We start from the raw sequence: 20,697 nt of genomic DNA, 5'->3' as shown, positions 1-20,697 counted from the left end.
TAGAAGAAAGCTAATAAAAATTTTTTCACTGTGAGTCTAGTCAGAAGGGGCAGATTCTGCCAAACCTGTGGTGAAGATTAGGATGAGAACTACAGTAATGGATACAGACAAGGGGTGACAATGCATTACAGTAAACTAACTGACATAGAAAACAGTTTGTCTATCCCATTAGACAGTTGATTCCTCAAGCTTCAGCTGTGTGTAGACTAAGCTTCTGGAGTGACAAGAGCAGGGCTTCCATCTTGTTCATGGTCCCCTGTTGTTTCCTAAGTAGGCCTCAGCAGCAGCATCCAAAGTGACCACTGCATAACCAGCAAAGTGTGTGCTGTCCTGGACAAAGTTGCTGCCATCTGTGAAATATTGGCATCCAGACTGCCGATAGGCTGATTGGTTAGATCTGGCTGGCTTGAGGAAAATCTCATCCATGATCTCTATGCAGTCATGCTCCAGGGGGGCCTGAGTCAATCGGCAATAAGTGGCTGGATTTAGAGTCATAACAACCTCCAGCAGGATGTGCAGATTTTCACATAGCATACTCTGATATTTGACCACCCAAGAGTTGGTCAGCCAATAATTTCCCTTATACTCCATGAGTGTCAGGATGGAGTGAGGAACTCAAGACAGTGAGTTCTTGTCTTAGGGTGAGCTTGTCTGCTTCTGTCACCAGGGCAGTGGTGGCTGCTAGGGCACACAGGCAAGGTGTACAGCCGTGGAAAACACATCAAGTTGTTTTGACAAGTAAGCCACCAGATGGTGCCAGGGACCCCGTAACTGAGTCACTACCCCAATAGCTGTTCCCTTTCACTCATGGACATACAGGAAAAAGCGCTTCACCATATCTGGCAGACCTAGAGCTAGGGGCATTTGTGAATGCCTTCTTGATTTCTTTAAAGGCTTTCTCTTGCTCCTTCCGCCATACTAAAGACTCCCATTCTCCCTCCTTTTTGGCTTCATAGAGGGGTTTGGCCAAATGGAAGTAGTCAGGGATCCAGATTTTGCAGAAACCTGCAAAACTCCCAAAAACATTCTGATTTGCTGGTGGGTCTTAGGGACTGGGATGGAACATACAGCCTGTTTCCTCTCAGGGCTGAGCCTGCATTATCCCTGGAACAGATGAAAATTGAGATATTTGACAGTGTTTTGGTAATCTGGTCCTTTTTTCCTAGAGACTTTGTATCCTGCCTCCCATAAAAAAGAAAGGAAAGGCATTTCCCTTCCATACAGTCCTCCTGAGTTGGTCCAGCCAGCAGGAAGTCAACTAAGTACTTGAGGAGTGTGCAGCCATGCTGGTCAGCTGAGAAGCCCATACACCTGGAATCTTGAAGGGAAGCTCAGGAATCTCAAGAGGCCTCCCTTCAGGGAAATAAGCTGCCATTCCTCTTCTTGTACAACTGTGAGGATTAGAGTCTTTGCCTCAGGTCCTCTCAAACTTAAAACTGCTGTGCCATCCAAATCAAAAGTTATCTGTGCCCTCAGTTTGCATAACAAGTCCCTGCCCATCAGGCCTGTAAGGCAATCAGGGATATAAAGGAATTCATGCCTAACTTCATGACTCCCAAGATTGCATTGTCTAGTCATTAAGAATGGGTGGTAGACTGGGTCCTCTGTAGCCCCAATAATAGTTGTATGCTTGTTGGAAAGAGGACCCACTGTTTGGGTCACAAATGTTCAGCACTTATGTCCACCACAAGATCAATGGGGTGGGCCACTATTTTGATTCAGACCATAGGCTCCTGGGGGCCCAGTAGAATGGAGCCCAGTCTGTCCTAGTCCTCCTTATAGCCTTCCAGGCCTACCAGACTGACAATGTTTTCCTCTCTGGGGCTGGCTCCCCTGTGGGAGGGTTGATATTTTCCTTCAACAACCTGGCCTCTGCCTCTGGTCTGAGAGTCATTTAGGGAGTCCCTGGCCATTTGGGAATATTCATTCTTCCAGTGCCCTTCCTGATGACAGTAGGCACAATAATTTCTCTCTAGTTCCTCCCTGGGGGGTATCTTTGAGGCATTTGTCATCATCCTCAGGGATTGCCTCTGCCTTTGCATGGATTAGCTCAACCATTGCCCACCTGACTGTCCAGCAGGGGCTGCTGCAAGGAGGTCCACTTTCCTTTTCATCTTCCTATCAGCCTCCCAGCTAGCCCCCTGATTTCAAATGACAAAAACCTTTGTGGCCTCCTCCAGAAGCTGGCTAGTGTTCATTCCAGTGAATCCCTCCAGTTTCTGCAATTTTGCCTTATGTCTCCCTAGGCCTGGCCAACAAGAGCAGTGTAAATCATCCACTGATTTTCTGTGGCTTCCAGGTCAAAGAGGGTGTAACAATGGAAGCCTTCACACAAATGTTCATAGAACTGTCTGGGACTCTCATCTGGCCCTTGGAGGATTTCTGATGTTTTGTTCATGTTCATGGCCTTTCCCCTCCTTCCTTCATGCCTCCCAGTAAAGCCTCCTGATATTGCTCAAGTTGCCAGTAATCTCAGTCATCATTAAGGTCCCAGTGGGGGTCTTTCTTGGGGAAATGGCCTGAGCATATGTTTGGGCACTTAGAGTGCACTCAGGGGCATGATCTTCTAACCACTTTAGAGCTGCCAACGTTATACAGAGTCACTTGTCAGTATTAAATAAAGTCAGAAGAAGCTGTCAACAGTCTGTCCAGGTGGGTTTGTGAGTCTGGATGATAAACTGCATCAAATCAGGGCCTGAGGCTTTTCTGTGAAGGAGGGGGTGTGATGTTCCCAGTTGACGAGGTTTGTGGTGGTGAAGGGCTCATAGACAAATGTCCATCCTCTTCCTTGCATTTGGCCTTCCTGGTCATAATACATGGGGCTCTGAGCTTCCCTCAGGGGCATCTGGAGGGTAGAGGGGGTCTGAGGAGAGGAGGGGTCCTCAAGGAGACTGGTTAGATGTTCCCAATTGAGTGGGGAATGTGGAGTGAGCACAGGTGGACTCAGAGTGGGAATGGAGTCCAGGGCTCAGGAATGTCATGGGAGTTGAGGACCCAGAAGCTTCTGAACAGATTTTACAGGTGTAACTGTCCCTTGAGCTTCCCCATCCAGCATCAGAGGTGGGGTTGCACAACTGGGTACTGATGGCAGAGGTAGATAAAGTGGCACATACGACAGGGGTATTTCCTTGGGTTCCTCAGCCATTATAGGCTCCTTTGTTTTCTCTCTACACTTGGAAGTTGCAGCCACCCTAATTCTACAGGCCTCTCCCAGATAGGGCGTTAGCCATGTGGGCTGACTGAGGACAGCATCCTGCCAGCAGGATATAGGGAAATTGATCTAGTTGCCCAGACCTTCCTACAATTACCCTATAAATTTCACTAACCACAGTTTTATCCAGTGACCCTTCTGGGGATCACCCTACACCAACAGCAGACCAATCTACTTCACAAAGGGCCATAAGCTTGTTAGGAGTTAATTTAACTCCATAGTCTCTATTAAATCCCTTTTTAAAGTTTTTAACCACACACTCCAAGGGAGTGTTCTTACTCCAATTTCCACGCATCTCCTCCTGTTACCAGACAGCAAGACAGACACAAGGTGGGGGGGATGGGGATGGAGGAGAGGTAAAGGGGGCTTCTTCTTCGACACACAAGGGAGAATAGTACGTGCCCCTTATTGGTGACCTGGACTCTGTTGTCTGGCCAGGAACTGCACCTACACAGGGTCCTCACCGCCTTTGTCCATCTCTGGCCACTTCCCTCACAGGGATTTAGGTGTCTCTTTGGTTGAAGTGAATCCATATAAACCCCAGACTGGAGGCCCTGTTAGGGCTCACCCTTTGGCATGAGTTCACCATGGACCTACAGATTGGGACTCTGCACTCACTTCACAGCTGGCTGCATCTCAGGCTCTCACTTTCACATAGTCTCACACAGCACGGTACTTCCACCTGTTCCCTGAACCTGAGAGACACAGTTTCACCCCCAAAGGCAGTTACTAGGGTATCTCACTGAGAGTTGATCAGACCTCCCTTCTGCCTCCCGAGGCAGGCCTGAGTTGGAACCCAAGTTCTTACCAGTCTGACGGGTGGCATTCCCCTCACTGGTTCCTGTGCCTCACCAGATACTGTTGTGCGTCCAAGGCCCTCACCCCACTCACTGGGAGGAAGAGTCCCTCCTCCAGATCAAACTGTGTTGCGCTTGGTGGGACCTCTTCTCCTGGTGGTCCAGAGGACACAGCTGGTGACAAGGTGAAAAACCACTGTTTCTGCTATCCCAGAAGAACCCCCAAGAAATGTTATGGGAAACTTGAACAGAGACATGGGATACTTGAAGCAAGGAGGCAATGTTTTATTGTGTTGGCACAGACTCAGAGGACCCGTGTCCAAAGGCTGAGCCCCTAGAACAAAGGAGTATCACCTTATATACTCTTGCAAGCAGGTTACAGAGGCAATAAAATAAATAAAAACAAAGTTTATCCTATATATGGTTATATGCAATCCTATAGGCTACTTCACCCTAGTGCTAGTGCCCTGCTACCACTAGTGCTATGTGACTAGTTTGGATTCTTTAGGTTTTATCTTTCTGCTATGCTATCTCTTCTTATCAGAATGCAGGCCTGTCTGTTTCTGTTCTTTTCCTCCTCCTGCATCATTGTGTCTGGGAGAAGAGCAGGACACAATCATTGCCTGGGAGATTTTTGCCTCTGTACATTCAGCAGTGTCTGTTGTGAAGACTGACAGCATTCTGAAGAGGAAGAGAAACACAGATGCAATCCACTGTATTCCTGGGCACTACCAAGCAAGGTTGCTGATTCCGGGTAGTGGTTCTATGGAGATACACTTCCTTCCTTAAGATTGAGAGAGGAAGGGAAGAACTGACATCACACACATAATCACACAAATTGCTGCAAAAAAGGAAAATATGGCAACAAAACATGGAGCCTAGACTGAGTTCAGAGGGTCAGAGAAGGCTACTCTGAAGTCTAAGGGGGTTAAACAAGAGTTAACCAGAGAACAGGACAAGCAGGAATAGTAGCTAGTTATGGACCCAAAGGCATTTGCAGTTTCTTTTAAAGCTAGACAAAGCAGAATTATCACACTGAATATACACTGAATGCTTTTACCACAGTAATTATACAATGTTGCAATGTTAATGTTTCTCTAATGTGAAGGCCAGGACTGGGTCTGTTCTATAGGTGGTTCCAATCCCAGCCCTCTCTGTGCATATGAAATGTGTGGCTGCATGTGTCAGGGGTTGTGCTAGGTACCAACTATGCATTCACAATTCATCTCCCTGGCAGTCTGCTCATGTGGGGGGAGAGAACTTTAATCATTCCACATCATAGATGGGGAGCAGGCTTGGAAAGGCAGATCAGAGGCTCAAGTCTGGTTTTGATACCAAGGCTCCCACTGTTATTATTTGGCGTTGTGAGGACTTTTATTCTGTTTCCTGAAGAATCTTTACACCTTACCTTAACCTACATTTTCAGTTACTTTTTCATCTAATGGTTTTTTGATGGCTCATGGTATACATATTTATTTATTTAGTTAGTTAGTTAGTTAGTTATTGATGGTGCTAGGGTTTAAGCTTAGTGCATGGTAGGCAAGTGCTCTCCCACTGAGCTACATTCTATACAAATATTTCTTGAATGAAGCTGGAAAACTGGGTAATACTAGAGTAGCCTCATATTGTTTTAGTTGCACAGCATTATATTTTACTTATCTAAATAAATAAATTTTATTTTTAGAGCAGTTTTAGTTTCACCAGAAAACTGGGCACACAGTAGAATTTCTTCATGTACTTTCTGTCCCATACACATGCAGCCTCCTCACTATCAACATCTCCACACACTGAAAATCATTAACACTCAAAAGTCCGTAATTCACATTCAGGTTCACTCTCTGTGTTGAACATTCTGAGTTTGGAGAAATGTATAATGGCATGAGTCCACCACTGTGGTATCATACAGAATAATTTCACTGCCCTGAAAATCCTTTATGCTCTGCCCATTTGTTCCAGTCTCTGGCAATCACTGATTTTTTTTTCTCTTGTCTCTATAATGCCATATAGTTGGAATCATGCAGCATAGCCATTTAGATTTTTTTTTTTCACTTAGCTGATAGGTATTAAGTTTCCTCCATGACTTTTCATGGCTCAGTAGTTCATTTCTTTTTAAAACTGAATAATATTCCATTGTCTGGAATTTATGTATTTACCTACTGAAAGGCATCTTGGTTGCTCCCAAATGTTGGCAATTATAAATAAAGCTACATAAATAAATTCCTGTGCAGGATTTTGCATGAACATAAGCTTCCATTTCTTTTGGATAAATACCATGAAGCACAATTGCTGGATTGTGTGGTACAGAGTAGGTTTAATTTTGTAAGAATCTTCTAAGGTGGTTGTACCCTTTTGCATTCCCACCAGCAATGAATAATTTACTGTTGCTCTATATTCTAGCCAGAATTTGTTGTCAGTGTTCTGGATTTTGACCACTGTAATAGATGTAATAGTGGCTTGTTTTGATTTGCATTTATCTGATGATATGATGTGAAAGATCTTTCATAAGCTTTTATGACATGTATATTTTCTTGGGATGTCTATAAGGTTTTTGGCCCATTTTCAAAACAGGTTGTTATGTATTCTTACTCTTGAGTTTTAAGATTTCTTTGTATATTTTGGATAATAGTCTTTTATCCTAATGTATCTTTGTCAAACATATTCCTTTAGACTATGGCTTGTTTTCAGTCCTCTTGACAGAGTTTTTGACAGAACAGAAAACTTGAATTTTAATGAAATTTAGTATATCAATTCCTTTTTAATTGCCTTTGATGTTGCATCTAAAAAATCATCATCAAACCCAAGATCAATGAAGATTTTCTCCTATATTGTCTTCTAAGAACTTTATGTTTTTGCTTTGCATTCAGATTATGATCCATTTCCAGTTAATTTTTTTGTGAAGGGTACTAGTTCTAGGTCTATATCCATTATAGACCTAGACATTACAAACATCCTCTGGATGTCCAGTGGTTCTGGTACTTTATGTTGAAAAGACCATCTTTCATCCAATGTGATGCCTTTGTCCCTTTGTCAGAGATCAGTTGACTGTACTTATATGAGGCTATTTCTGGCTCTCTATTCTGCTCCACTGATATTCTGTATTTGCCTGTTCTTTCATCAGTACAACACTGTCTTGATTACTGTAGCTTTATTGTATGTCTTGAAATTGGGTCATGTCAGTCCTCCCACTTTGTTCTCCTTCATTATTGTGTTGGGCTATTCTGAGTCTTTCGATTCTCCATACAAACTTCAGAATTAATTTGCTAATATTCTCTAAATAACTTTCTGGGATTTTGGTTGGGATTGTTCTAAATTTATAGATTAAGTTGGATAGAATGGACACACTTATTCACTTGATTCTTTGCTTAGTCTTGCAGTTAGATGCTAATGTAAATGATACTGTGTTTTTATTTTCAAATTCTATGTGTTCATGATTGGTATATAACTTTTTTGTATTAACTTTACATCCATAAACCTTGATATAATCAATTATTAGTTCTAAGGTTTTTGTTGATTCGTTCAGGTTTTCTTTGTCATCTGTAAGCATTTTATTTCTTCCTTCCAAATCTGTTTACTTTTTTTGTCTTATTACCTTAGTTAAGACTTTGAATACACTGCTGGAAAGCCATGGTAAGTACAGATACTTGCATTGTTACTGATATTTGTGGGAAAACTAGTTTCTCATCATTAAATATGTTAGCCATAGGGTTTTTTGTTGTTATTGTTGTTTTTGGTAGCTATTCTGTATCAAGTTGAGGACATTTCCCTCTATTCATTCATTGAAAATTTTTAGCATGAATGACGGTGTTGGAGTTTGTCAAATTCTTTTCTCCTTCTATTGCTGTGGCCGTGTGATTTTTCTTCATCTTATTGATGTGATGGATCACCTTAATTGATTTTGGAATGTGGAACTAGCCTTGCATACCTGGGATAAATCCCACTTAGTTATAGTGTATAATTTTTTTGTACACTGTTGCATTCAAATTGCTAATACCTGATTTTTTTTTGCATGTGTTCATAAGAAATGTTGCTGGTAGTTTTCCAGTAATACCTGTCGGGCTTTGGCATTAGGGTAATGTTGGTCTCACAGAATGTTTGAAAGTACACTCCACCCTCTGCCTCTATCTTTGAAAGAGATTACAGAGAATTAATATTTAGTAGAATTAGCCAGTGAACCCATCTGAATCTAGAGCTTTCTGTTTTGGAAGGTTATTAATTTGTTTTTAATAGAAGCTTATTTAGATCATCTACTTCTTATTGCATGATTTTTGGCAGCTTGTGTCTTTCAAGAGATTGGTCCATTTCATTAGGTTATCTTATTTGTAGGCAATGTTGCTCATAGTACTCACTTACCTGTTTAATGTCTCTGGAATTTGTAGTGGTGTCCTATCACTTTTTTAATATCAATTTGTGTCATTTTCCCTCTTAGCCTGTCTTGAGGCTTTTTAAAAAAAAAAAAACAAAAAACCCCAAACATCTTTTCAAAGAAACAGATTTTGGATTCATTGATTTTCTCCATTGGTTTTCAGTTATAAGCACCGATTTCTTCTTTTTTTCTTCTTACTTTGTACTTAATTTGCTCCTTTTTCCTTCTAGTTACTTGAGGTGGAAACTTAGAATAATGATTTTAGATATGTTTCTTTCCTATTATACACATTCGATGCTATAAATTCTCCTCTAAGTATAGTTTTTGCTGCATCGCAAACATTTTGATGTCTCGTTTTTACTTAGTTGAAATATTTTTAAGTTCTTGAGTTCTCTTCTTTGATTTCTGTTTAGAAGTATTTCCCCACATTTTGGGGGATTTTCAAACTATCCTTCTGTTATTAATTTCAAGTTTTAATTCTATTGACATTTGAGACCAGGTACTGTATAATTTCTATTCTTTTAAATTTGTTAAGGTGTGCTTTATGGTCCATGTGGTCTATCTTGCTGAATGGTCTATGTAAGCTGGAGAATGTATAATCTGCTGTTGGTGGATGAAGTAGTCTATAGTTGTCAGTTATATTCACGATTGATGGTACAGTTGAGTTCAGCTACGTCCTTACTGATTTTCTGCCTGATGAATCTGCCAGTTCTTATAGAGAGCTGTTGAAGTCTCCAAATCCAATGCCGGATTCATCTATTTCTCCTTGCAGTTCTACCAGTTTTTGCCTTGTGTATTTTGATGCTCTATACATATTAGCGATTATTAAGTCTTCTTGGGAGCATTGATCCTATTATCATGTAATGCTTCTCTGAATCCCTAGATTGCCTTATTTGGAAGTCTGAAACTAATAGCTACTCCCACTTTTTTTCTTTTTTTTTTAATTTTTTTTTTCATTTTTCTTTTATTATTCATATGTGCATACAAGGCTTGGTTCATTTCTCCCCCCTGCCCCCACCCCCTCCCTTACCACCCACTCCACCCCCTCCCACTCCCCCCCCTCAATACCCAGCAGAAACTGTTTTGCCCTTATCTCTAATTTTGTTGTAGAGAGAGTATAAGCAATAATAGGAAGGAACAAGGGGTTTTGCTGGTTGAGATAAGGATAGCTATACAGGGCATTGACTCACATTGATTTCCTGTGCGTGGGTGTTACCTTCTAGGTTAATTCTTTTTGATCTAACCTTTTCTCTAGTTCCTGGTCCCCTTTTCCTATTGGCCTCAGTTGCTTTAAGGTATCTGCTTTAGTTTCTCTGCGTTAAGGGCAACAAATGCTAGCTAGTTTTTTAGGTGTCTTACCTATCCTCACCCCTCCCTTGTGTGCTCTCGCTTTTATCATGTGCTCATAGTCCAATCCCCTTGTTGTGTTTGCCCTTGATCTAATGTCCACATATGAGGGAGAACATACGATTTTTGGTCTTTTGGGCCAGGCTAACCTCACTCAGAATGATGTTCTCCAATTCCATCCATTTACCAGCGAATGATAACATTTCGTTCTTCTTCATGGCTGCATAAAATTCCATTGTGTATAGATACCACATTTTCTTAATCCATTCGTCAGTGCTGGGGCATCTTGGCTGTTTCCATAACTTGGCTATTGTGAATAGTGCCGCAATAAACATGGATGTGCAGGTGCCTCTGGAGTAACAGTCTTTTGGGTATATCCCCAAGAGTGGTATTGCTGGATCAAATGGTAGATCGATGTCCAGCTTTTTAAGTAGCCTCCAAATTTTTTTCCAGAGTGGTTGTACTAGTCTACATTCCCACCAACAGTGTAAGAGGGTTCCTTTTTCCCCGCATCCTCACCAACACCTGTTGGTGGTGGTGTTGCTGATGATGGCTATTCTAACAGGGGTGAGGTGGAATCTTAGTGTGGTTTTAATTTGCATTTCCTTTATTGCTAGAGATGGTGAGCATTTTTTCATGTGTTTTCTGGCCATTTGAATTTCTTCTTTTGAGAAAGTTCTGTTTAGTTCACATGCCCATTTCTTTATTGGTTCATTAGTTTTGGGAGAATTTAGTTTTTTAAGTTCCCTGTATATTCTGGTTATCAGTCCTTTGTCTGATGTATAATTGGCAAATATTTTCTCCCACTCTGTGGGTGTTCTCTTCAGTTTAGAGACCATTTCTTTTGATGAACAGAAGCTTTTTAGTTTTATGAGGTCCCATTTATCTATGCTATCTCTTAGTTGCTGTGCTGCTGGGGTTTCATTGAGAAAGTTCTTACCTATACCTACTAACTCCAGAGTATTTCCTACTCTTTCTTGTATCAACTTAAGAGTTTGGGGTCTGATATTAAGATCCTTGATCCATTTTGAGTTAATCTTGGTATAGGGTGATATACATGGATCTAGTTTCAGTTTTTTGCAGACTGCTAACCAGTTTTCCCAGCAGTTTTTGTTGAAGAGGCTGCTATTTCTCCATCGTATATTTTTAGCTCCTTTGTCAAAGATAAGTTGCTTATAGTTGTGTGGCTTCATATCTGGATCCTCTATTCTGTTCCACTGGTCTTCATGTCTGTTTTTGTGCCAGTACCATGCTGTTTTTATTGTTATTGCTTTGTAATATAGTTTGAAGTCAGGTATTGTGATACCTCCTGCATTGTTCTTTTGACTGAGTATTGCCTTGGCTATTCGTGGCCTCTTGTGTTTCCATATAAATTTCACAGTAGATTTTTCAATCTCTTTAATGAATGTCATTGGAATTTTGATGGGAATTGCATTAAACATGTAGATTACTTTGGGGAGTATCGACATTTTTACTATGTTGATTCTACCAATCCATGAGCATGGGAGATCTCTCCACTTTCTATAGTCTTCCTCAGTCTCTTTCTTCAGAAGTGTATAGTTTTCCTTGTAGAGGTCATTCACATCTTTTGTTAGGTTTACACCTAGGTATTTGATTTTTTTTGAGGCTATTGTAAATGGAATTGTTTTCATATATTCTTTTTCAGTTTGTTCATTATTAGTGTATAGAAATGCTAATGATTTTTCTATGTTGATTTTATATCCTGCTACCTTGCTATAGCTATTGATGATGTCTAGAAGCTTCTGAGTAGAGTTTTTTGGGTCTTTAAGGTATAGGATCATGTCGTCTGCAAACAGGGATATTTTGACAGTTTCTTTACCTATTTGTATTCCTTTTATTCCTTCTTCTTGCCTAATTGCTCTGGCTAGGAATTCCAGTACTATGTTGAATAGGAGTGGAGATAGTGGGCATCCTTGTCTGGTTCCTGATTTTAGAGGGAATGGTTTTAATTTTTCTCCGTTAAGTATAATGCTGGCTGTAGGTTTGTCATATATAGCTTTTATAATGTTGAGGAACTTTCCTTCTATTCCTAGTTTTCTTAGAGCTTTTATCATGAAATGATGTTGGATCTTATCAAAGGCTTTTTCTGCATCTATTGAGATGATCAAGTGGTTTTTGTCTTTGCTTCTGTTAATGTGGTTTATTACGTTTATTGATTTTCGTATGTTGAACCACCCCTGCATCCCTGGGATGAAGCCTACCTGGTCGTGGTGAATAATCTTTTTGATGTGTTGCTGAATTCGATTTGCCATTATTTTGTTGAGGATTTTTGCATCAATGTTCATTAAAGAGATTGGCCTATAGTTCTCCTTTTTGGAGATGTCTTTGCCTGGTTTTGGGATAAGTGTAATACTGGCTTCATAAAATGTGTTTGGCAGCTTTCCTTCCCTTTCTATTTCATGGAACAGTTTAAGGAGGGTTGGTATCAGTTCTTCTTTAAAGGTCTGATAGAATTCAGCAGAGAATCCATCAGGTCCTGGACTTTTCTTTTTGGGGAGACTCTTGATTGCTGCTTCAATTTCATTTTGTGTTATAGGTCTATTCAGGTGATTAATTTCCTCTTGGTTCAGTTTTGGATGATCATATGTATCTAGAAATCTGTCCATTTCTTTTAGATTTTCAAATTTATTTGAATATAGGTTCTCAAAGTAGTCTCTGATGATTTCCTGGACTTCCATGGTGTTTGTTGTTATCTCCCCTTTTGCATTCCTGATTCTACTAATTTGGGTTTTTTCTCTCCTCATTTTAGTCAGGTTTGCCAGGGGTCTATCGATCTTGTTTATTTTTTCAAAGAACCAACTTTTTGTTTCATTAATTCTTTGTATGGTTTTTTTGGTTTCTATTTCATTGATTTCAGCTCTTATTTTTATTATTTCTCTCCTTCTATTTGTTTTGGGATTTGCTTGTTCTTGTTTTTCTAGGAGTTTGAGATGTATCATTAGGTCATTGATTTGGGATCTTTCAATCTTTTTAATATATGCACTCATGGCTATAAACTTTCCACTCAAGACTGCCTTAGCTGTGTCCCATAGGTTCCGGTAGATTGTGTTTTCATTTTCATTGACTTCTAGGAACTTTTTAATTTCCTCTTTTATTGCATCGATGATCCATTCTTCATTAAGTAATGAGTTATTTAGTTTCCAGCTGTTTGCATGTTTTTTGTCTTTACTTTTGTTGTTGAGTTCTACTTTTACTGCATTGTGGTCAGATAGTATGCACGGTATTATTTCTATTTTCTTATATTTGCTGAGGCTTGCTTTGTGCCCTAGGATATGATCTATTTTGGAGAAGGTTCCATGGGCTGTTGAGAAGAATGTATATTGTGTAGAGGTTGGATGAAATGTTCTGTAGACATCTACTAGGTCCACTTGATCTATTGCATATTTTAGATCTTGGATTTCTTTATTGAGTTTTTGTTTGGATGACCTATCTATTGATGATAATGGAGTGTTAAAGTCTCCCACAACCACTGTGTTGGCGTTTACATATGCTTTTAGGTCTTTCAGGGTATGTTTGATGAAATTGGGTGCGTTGACATTGGGTGCGTACAGATTGATGATTATTATTTCCTTTTGGTCTATTTCCCCTTTTATTAGTATGGAATGTCCTTCTTTATCACGTTTGATCAATGTAGGTTTGAAGTCTACTTTGTCAGAGATAAGTATTGCTACTCCTGCTTGTTTTCGGGGGCCATTGGCTTGGTAAATCTTCTTCCAGCCTTTCATCCTAAGCATATGCTTATTTCTGTCGGTGAGATGAGTCTCCTGTAAGCAACAAATTGTTGGATCTTATTTTTTAATCCATTTTGTCAAACGGTGTCTTTTGATGGGTGAATTAAGTCCATTAACATTAAGTGTTAGTACTGATAGGTATGTGGTGATTCCTGCCATTTAGTTATCTTAGTTGTTTGAAGGTTTGATTGTGTGTACCTAACTTGATGTTACTCTCTACTGTCTTGCTTTTTCTTATCCTGTGGTTTGGTGCTGCCTGCCTTTTCATGGTTAAGTTGGGTGTCACTTTCTGTGTGCAGGATCCCTTGCAGAATCTTTTGTAATGGTGGCTTTGTGGTCACATATTGTTTTAGTTTCTGCTTATCATGGAAGACTTTTATTGCTCCATCTATTTTGAATGATAGCTTTGCTGGGTAGAGTATCCTGGGGTTGAAGTTATTTTCATTCAGTGCCCGGAAGATCTCACCCCACGCTCTTCTTGCTTTTAATGTTTCTGTTGAGAAGTCTGCTGTGATTTTGATGGGTTTACCTTTGTATGTTACTTGTTTTTTCTCTCTTACAGCCTTCAATATTCTTTCCTTAGTTTCTGAACTTGTTGTTTTAATGATGATATGTCATGGAGTAGTTCTATTTTGATCTGGTCTGTTTGGTGTCCTGGAGGCCTCTTGCATTTGTATGGGAATATCTTTCTCTAGATTTGGGAAATTTTCCGTTATTATTTTGTTGAATATATTACGCATTCCCTTTGCTTGCACCTCTTCTCCTTCTTCGATGCTCATGATTCTCAAGTTTGGTCTTTTGATGGAGTCAGTGAGTTCTTGTACTTTCTTTTCACATGTCTTGAGTTGTTTAATTAATAGTTCTTTGGTTTTTCCTTTAATTACCATTTCATCTTCAAGTTCTGAGATTCTGTCTTCTGTTTGTTCTATTCTGCTGGATTGGCCTTCCATTTTGTTTTGCAGTTCTGTTTCATTCTTGTTTCTGAGGTTTTCCATATCCTGGCAGTTTTCTTCTTTATTGTTGTCTATTTTTGTCCTGAGTTCATTTATCCATTTATTCATTGTGTTCTCTCTTTCACTTTGGTGTTTATACAGTGCTTCTATGGTGTCCTTTATTTCTTCTTTTGCTTTTTCAAATTCTCTATTTTTATTGTCTTGGAATTTCCTGAGTGTCTCCTGTACATTTTGGTTGACCCTATCCAGTATCATCTCTATAAAATTCTCATTGAGTACTTGTAGTATGTCTTCTTTTAAATTATTCTTGTGGGCTTCACTGGGTCCTTTGGCATAGTTTATCTTCATTTTGTTGGAGTCTGGATCTGAGTTTCTGTTCTCTTCATTCCCCTCTGGTTCCTGTACTAATTTTTTGCTGTGGGGAAACTGGTTTCCTTGTTTTTTCTGTCTTCCTGTCATTGTCCTTGGTGTTGTTACTGTCTCTGTACTGTGTGTAATTAAGTATTTTCTAGCTTGTAATAATAACAATGGTAATATTGAGAATGGAAGAGTGAGCCGAGATGGAAAGCAAGAAGTTAAAGAAAAGGTGGAAACAAATATACAGACAAGAGAGAGAAAGCAGAACAAGGTATCAGACAAGAGAGTTTCAAAGGTATAAACAGGGAGTGTTAGTGTACTAATCGACAGTTAGCTGAACAGACAATAGAGAGACAGAGAGAGGATTGAAAATCAAAGATAAAAAAAAAATAAGTATATGAAAGTAATATCTATTTATAAAAATGAATTAAAATAAAATGGAAAATAGAAAATTAAAAAAAAAACAAAAAACAAAAAACTTCCAAGTTTATATGCAATGCAATTTCAGTCTTAATAATTTGGATGTCCGTCTCAATCTCCAGTCCTGGAGTTGGTGCCTCAGATGTTGTTCGGTAGTTGTCTCATCAAAGGGGATGCATAAAGTAGAACAAAACTACACTCACACAGAAGAAAAAAAAAAAAAAAAAGCCCCACCAAGTGTCCCCAGTTCAAATGCAATACAGTTTCAGTAAGTTTTTCGGCTTGCAGGTGTAATTCAGTTGTTCTCTCATCAAAGGTAGGGAGAAAAAGAAAAAAAAGCGTCTGGAGGCAGTTCTGAGAGTGGTATCTGCAACTGTGGCTTGCCTGCCTGCTGCTCTCAGCCTGTAGCTGGCGGCGTTATTTATGCAGATCTCTGGGGTGAGCTAGCACTCACCTGGTCCCACAGCTTTGTTTGCTCAGAGTTCTCCTGTGCGGGGAGCCTCTGCCACAGGCTTTCCCCTTTCCAAGGACTGGGAAAGGTGCCACTGCCCTGCGTTGTCAGGCCTGCGTGTTTATTTACAGTTCACGTGGGAAGTGGGTCTTCCCTCCTCTCACAAGCGTCCCCGCTCCTGGTTGCTGGGCGCGCCCCGCTCCCACCAGAGCCTCTCCGGCCCGCCCGGCTCGTTTATTTACAGTCCCGGGAAGGATTCCCTTCCCCCAATCTTTAGCGCTCAGAGCGCCCCACCATCTTTCCAGCGTGTCTTAACTGTTCTTATTGCTTAGTACTCAGTTTCTCTTTTTTTTTTCCCGGGTGGAGGTCAGTCTGTCCAGGGGCCTATGCTGCTCTGGTCCAGGCTTGTCTGTGGGGGAACCGTGGTACCGCGAAGCTCACCTGGTCCGCGTCTTCCCAAGCCGTATGGGCGCCGGCCACTGGCGGCCCCGGGGGCCCTCCTCGGTTCTCCGTTCAACGTGAAGTGGAGATTCTCTGCGCCGGCTGGAGATGTGGAGGAGTCAAAGTTATGCCTTTTCTCGGTGATTATACCTGCAAAGTGTGTCTCCAGCGTCTCTCCAGGATTTCACTATAGGAGGCTCACTTTCTGCTTCCTACCTCTAGCCGCCATCTTGGAATTCCTTCTCTACTCCCACTTTCTTTTGATTAGTTTCCATATGGGGTATCTTTCTCCCTTTTAATCTAAAAGTGCATTTATATTTAAAGTAGGTCTCTTGTAGATAACATATATTTTGGTCTTGTTTTTTGATCCACTCTGACAATCAGTGTTTGTTTTATATTATTTTTTATTATTGTTGTGCTAGAGGTACATTGTGGCATTTACAAAAGTTCTTACAATATATCAGGTATATCATAACTGAATTCATCCCCTCCATCATTCTCTTTATCCCCTCTCCCCCATTCTGAGAATAGTCTCAACAGGTTTAATTTTTTCCATTTACATACATGAGTATACAGTATTTGCACCATAGTCACCCACAATCTGTGTTTTAAGTAGTGCATTTAGACTACTTATATTCGGTGATTATTGACAAAGTTGGGATAATATTTATTATATTTGTTACCATTTTCTACCTATTCTCCTTGTTCTTTATTCCTTTAGTCTAACCCTTTTTTCTACCTTTTGAAGTTTTAAGAATTTTATGATTTTATTTTCTCTCCTTCCTTAGCATATCAGGTATACATCTTTCTTTACTTATTTTAGTGGTTGCTTTTGAGTTTGCAATATACATGTATAGCTAATCCAAGTCCATGGTCAAATAATAGTACAGTTAGTATAAGCACCATATAATAGCAAAATCCTAATTCCTCTCTTATCCTGGCATCATTGCTGCTATTCATTTCACTTATAGATAAGTGCATATGTATATTTATGTGTATATATATATATATATATATTTCAAAAACATTTACTATTATTTTAACCAAACTTACCAAGTAGCTCAAAAAATAAAAGGTTTTATTCTCACTTCATTTATTCATTCTGATTCTCTTTATTTATGAGTCCAAGATTCTAAGCTATACATTTTTCATTCTTTCTAAAGGACTTCATTTGATACTTCTTGCAAAGTATGTCTATTGGCAAAACAGATCCCTCAATTTTTGCCTGAGCAAATCCTTATTTTGCATTTATAAAGGATAATTTTATAGAGTAAAGAATTCTAAGTTGGAGGATTCCCCCCTCCAACACTAAATATTTTACTTCACTCTCTTCTTGCTTCTATGATTTCTGAGAAGCCAGATATATTTTTTAATCTTTGCTCCTATATAAAATGTTTTGTTTCCTTGGCATCTTTCAAATTTTTTTTTAATTTTTGTTTTTCTGATGTTAAGTATGATAGGACTAAGTGTAGGTTTTTTTTGTTGTCATTCATTATTCTTTTTTTTTTTTTTTACCTTCTTGGAGTGGTAGTTTGGTGGCTGACATTAATTATGGAAATTTTCACCAATTAAGGCTCAGATATTGTTTTGGTTCCACTCTCTTCTCTTCCTGGTATTCTCATGACATGTACGTTACACCTTTGGTAGCTATCTCACAGCTCTTGGATAATCCTGAGCTTTTTTTCTCCCAGTCTTTTGTTTTGGCAGTTCAGTTTTGAAAGACTCAAGCTTAGAGATTCTTTCTCAGCTATGTTCAGTCTACTAATGAGCCCATTAAAGGCATTCTTTATTTCTGTTACAGTGTTTCTGGTCTCTAGCATTTATTACTATTTCTTGGAATTACCCTTTCTTTGCTTAGATTACCCATCTGTTCTTGAATGTTGCCTGTTTTTCCTGTTAAAGCCTTTAGCATTTATAGTTTTTAAAAATTTATGATCTAATAATTCCAACATTATAGCCATATATTTCTGATGCTTGTTCTCTTCCAACTGTGCTTTTTGCATTTTAGTATGCCTCACAATTTTTTGTTGAAAAAGGGGACATGATGTACTGGGTAAAAGGCTGTTAGTAATCTAGTAGGTAAGGAACTAGGAGCAGGAAGCATTCTGTAGTTCTAAATAGAATTTAGCCTCTTTGGAGTCTGTGTCCCTGGACTACGAACTTCACCAGAGATTCTCAGTCTACCTCCCCCTCAGATGGGGCAGGAAGGTTAAAGGAGGCTTGGGTATTTCCCTTCCCCCAGGTAGATTTGGCTCTGGTAAATTATTTTCTCATGAGCATAGGCTTTGTCACCAAGAACAGAATGATATGTATTTAAAAATGGATCCTCCTCACCTTTCTACCACCTGCAGGAAGCACAAAGTGATTTTTTCAGTATTCACTATAAGGACATAGTAGAACTCTGGGAGGCAATAAACTTGAAAAAAACGTGCACTGTCAATTTCCACCTCCTTCAATGACTGGGTCCTCTTGTAGCTTTTAACTCTGATTTGTCCACACTGAGCCTGCAGCAATTTGTCAATTACATTTTATGTTTTCTTATCCTGCAGTGGTTTCTGCTTGTGGGTTTCTTTTTTGGCAAGCTGTAATTCTCTGGATTCACCTGTCTTTCCTAGCTTAGGAACAGCATTTAACCTTGTGACCTCATTGCTCTAAGAAGTGTTGATTTTTTAGTTTGTTCATTTTTTTTGCTTGTTCTATTTGTTTTTTAATTCCACATTTCCTTTGCTCCAAGGTGAAGGAGGCACCTCATGAGACTGAGATGGTGTTCACAGCACGTTGCCGAGCAACCATGACCTTTCAGGCGAGTGGAGACTCATGGAGGGAACAGAAGGAGAAGCGAGCAGCCGTGATGGTGGGGATTTTGATTGGTGTGTTTGTGCTATGCTGGATCCCCTTTTTCCTCACGGAGCTCATCAGCCCTCTCTGTGCCTGCAGCCTGCCCCCCATCTGGAAAAGCATATTCCTATGGCTTGGATACTCCAATTCTTTCTTCAACCCCCTGATTTATACAGCTTTTAATAAGAACTACAACAATGCCTTCAAGAGTCTCTTTACCAAGCAGAAATAAAAGGATTGGCAAAACATATAGGTATAATTGTGAGGGGAACTTGTATTTCCCCCATCACTGATCTGGAAGCCTTCCTTCACAGCAGAATACTAATATTGTTTTGAGAACCATACTACTGGGTCTTAACTATAGAAGCAGCAAGGACAGCAAATGTACAGCAAGTGTGTAACTATACCTTCTACCTATGTACATGGCAGACATTGCTATTGGATCATGGTACATTTCCCCATTGAGCAGAAACTCCACCTGTGAATCCTTCAGGACAGAACGTTAGGTAGCTACTGCTAATTGGTTAGAACTGACACAAGAGCTGAATTAATTTGCCTTCCCTTTGTCTAATACCATGTTCCTCACAGTATCTCAGGCCCATCAGGAGACTGTCCCCCCTTTATCCCTCAGACTCAGCTTACCTTTCTCAGCTTTTTACACATCTCCAACATGGCAGCATTTCTGTTTGCAAGATGAGGATAACTTGAAGGTTTGTTTAAAAAAGCATTCAGTGTAACCCACACCTACTGAACCAGACTCTCAAAGAGAAAGTCTGGTAATTCTAATATTATTTTATCTCAATGATTTTTTTTAAAAAATCAATGTGAGATGTGCTGTATGCTTAGGTCACTCTATAGAGTTAGCAAGTTGGCACCCCTAGGGGATGATTTCAATGTGTAGCTAGAGTTGAGAACCCCTTGTGAAGTCTTTTCTCTGTTACTTGCCACAAGGGAGAGCAACTATGACAAACTTTCCCATTACTTCACTATGCTGACTTGAATGTGTAATAAAAAATACTTTTGAGGCATTCTGTTCTAGACTCCAAATCATTTTGTTGTTCACACACTGATATGAGGAAAATGATGGTTGTTGGTAAAACAGAACCTCATGTTGTATAAATAATCTTGAATGAAAAACACTGTGTAATCTTCAGATATGTTCTCAGTAATTGTATGCAACTAACAAATCTCAGTAGTACCTAGAACAAGCCTGAATTTCTTGTTCATATGCCTGTAGCCTGTTTGGGGTTTTACGGCTCTCAGCTGGACTGTTCTGGGCTTAGCTTCAAGCTTCATGTTAGGGCGAAGTGGCCTGCTCCATGTGCCCCTCATCCTCCTTGGAGCCAGCAAGGAATGTTCTTGAGAGAGTGGGGCAAGAGGGTAAGCCAACCATACAAATATATTTTCAAAACTCAAGTCAAGTCTGCTAAAAAACACATAGGCAAGCAAAAGCTCAAAGTCAAGGGATGGAGAATTATACTCCACTGCTATACCAAAGGTCTCTCCTATGGGGGAAATGAATGAAATAAATAATTCTTGAATTTTTAAGAATTAACAAAAAAACATCAGGGTGTTAATACAGCAATAGTAAGTCTTGTGAAACATTTGTTTCAGGTGCATTTACACCTGGATTATTACAGTGGTCCCTTAACAGGGATGCCTGCCTAGTTTTGCTCTTACCTCCTGCAGTCTGTAGTCAACATAGTCCACTAAAGGGAACCCTAGGAAAGTCACTTTTCTTCTCAAAACCCTTCAGTTGCTTCCCAC

The 20,697-nt window shown here is 39.7% G+C and overlaps 1 protein-coding gene across 1 annotated transcript in view; it reads left to right on the top strand.

Annotated features, from left to right (window-relative positions):
- LOC109691844 (5-hydroxytryptamine receptor 5B) overlaps nucleotides 1-20,357 on the top strand; it is a 49,908-nt gene extending 29,551 nt beyond the window's left edge. The window contains exon 2 of the mRNA XM_074070572.1: nucleotides 18,827-20,357. Within this exon, the coding sequence (XP_073926673.1) occupies nucleotides 18,827-19,162 (336 nt within the window). The 3' untranslated portion in view covers nucleotides 19,163-20,357. The remainder of the gene's footprint in view (nucleotides 1-18,826) is intronic.
- Nucleotides 20,358-20,697: the final 340 nt, after the last annotated feature.

This window comes from Castor canadensis, chromosome 4, assembly GCF_047511655.1.
Source record: "Castor canadensis chromosome 4, mCasCan1.hap1v2, whole genome shotgun sequence".
NCBI lineage: Eukaryota > Metazoa > Chordata > Mammalia > Rodentia > Castoridae > Castor > Castor canadensis.
The sequence above is the reverse complement of the archived record's forward strand: the minus strand, read 5'-3'. Positions and strand labels throughout refer to the sequence as shown.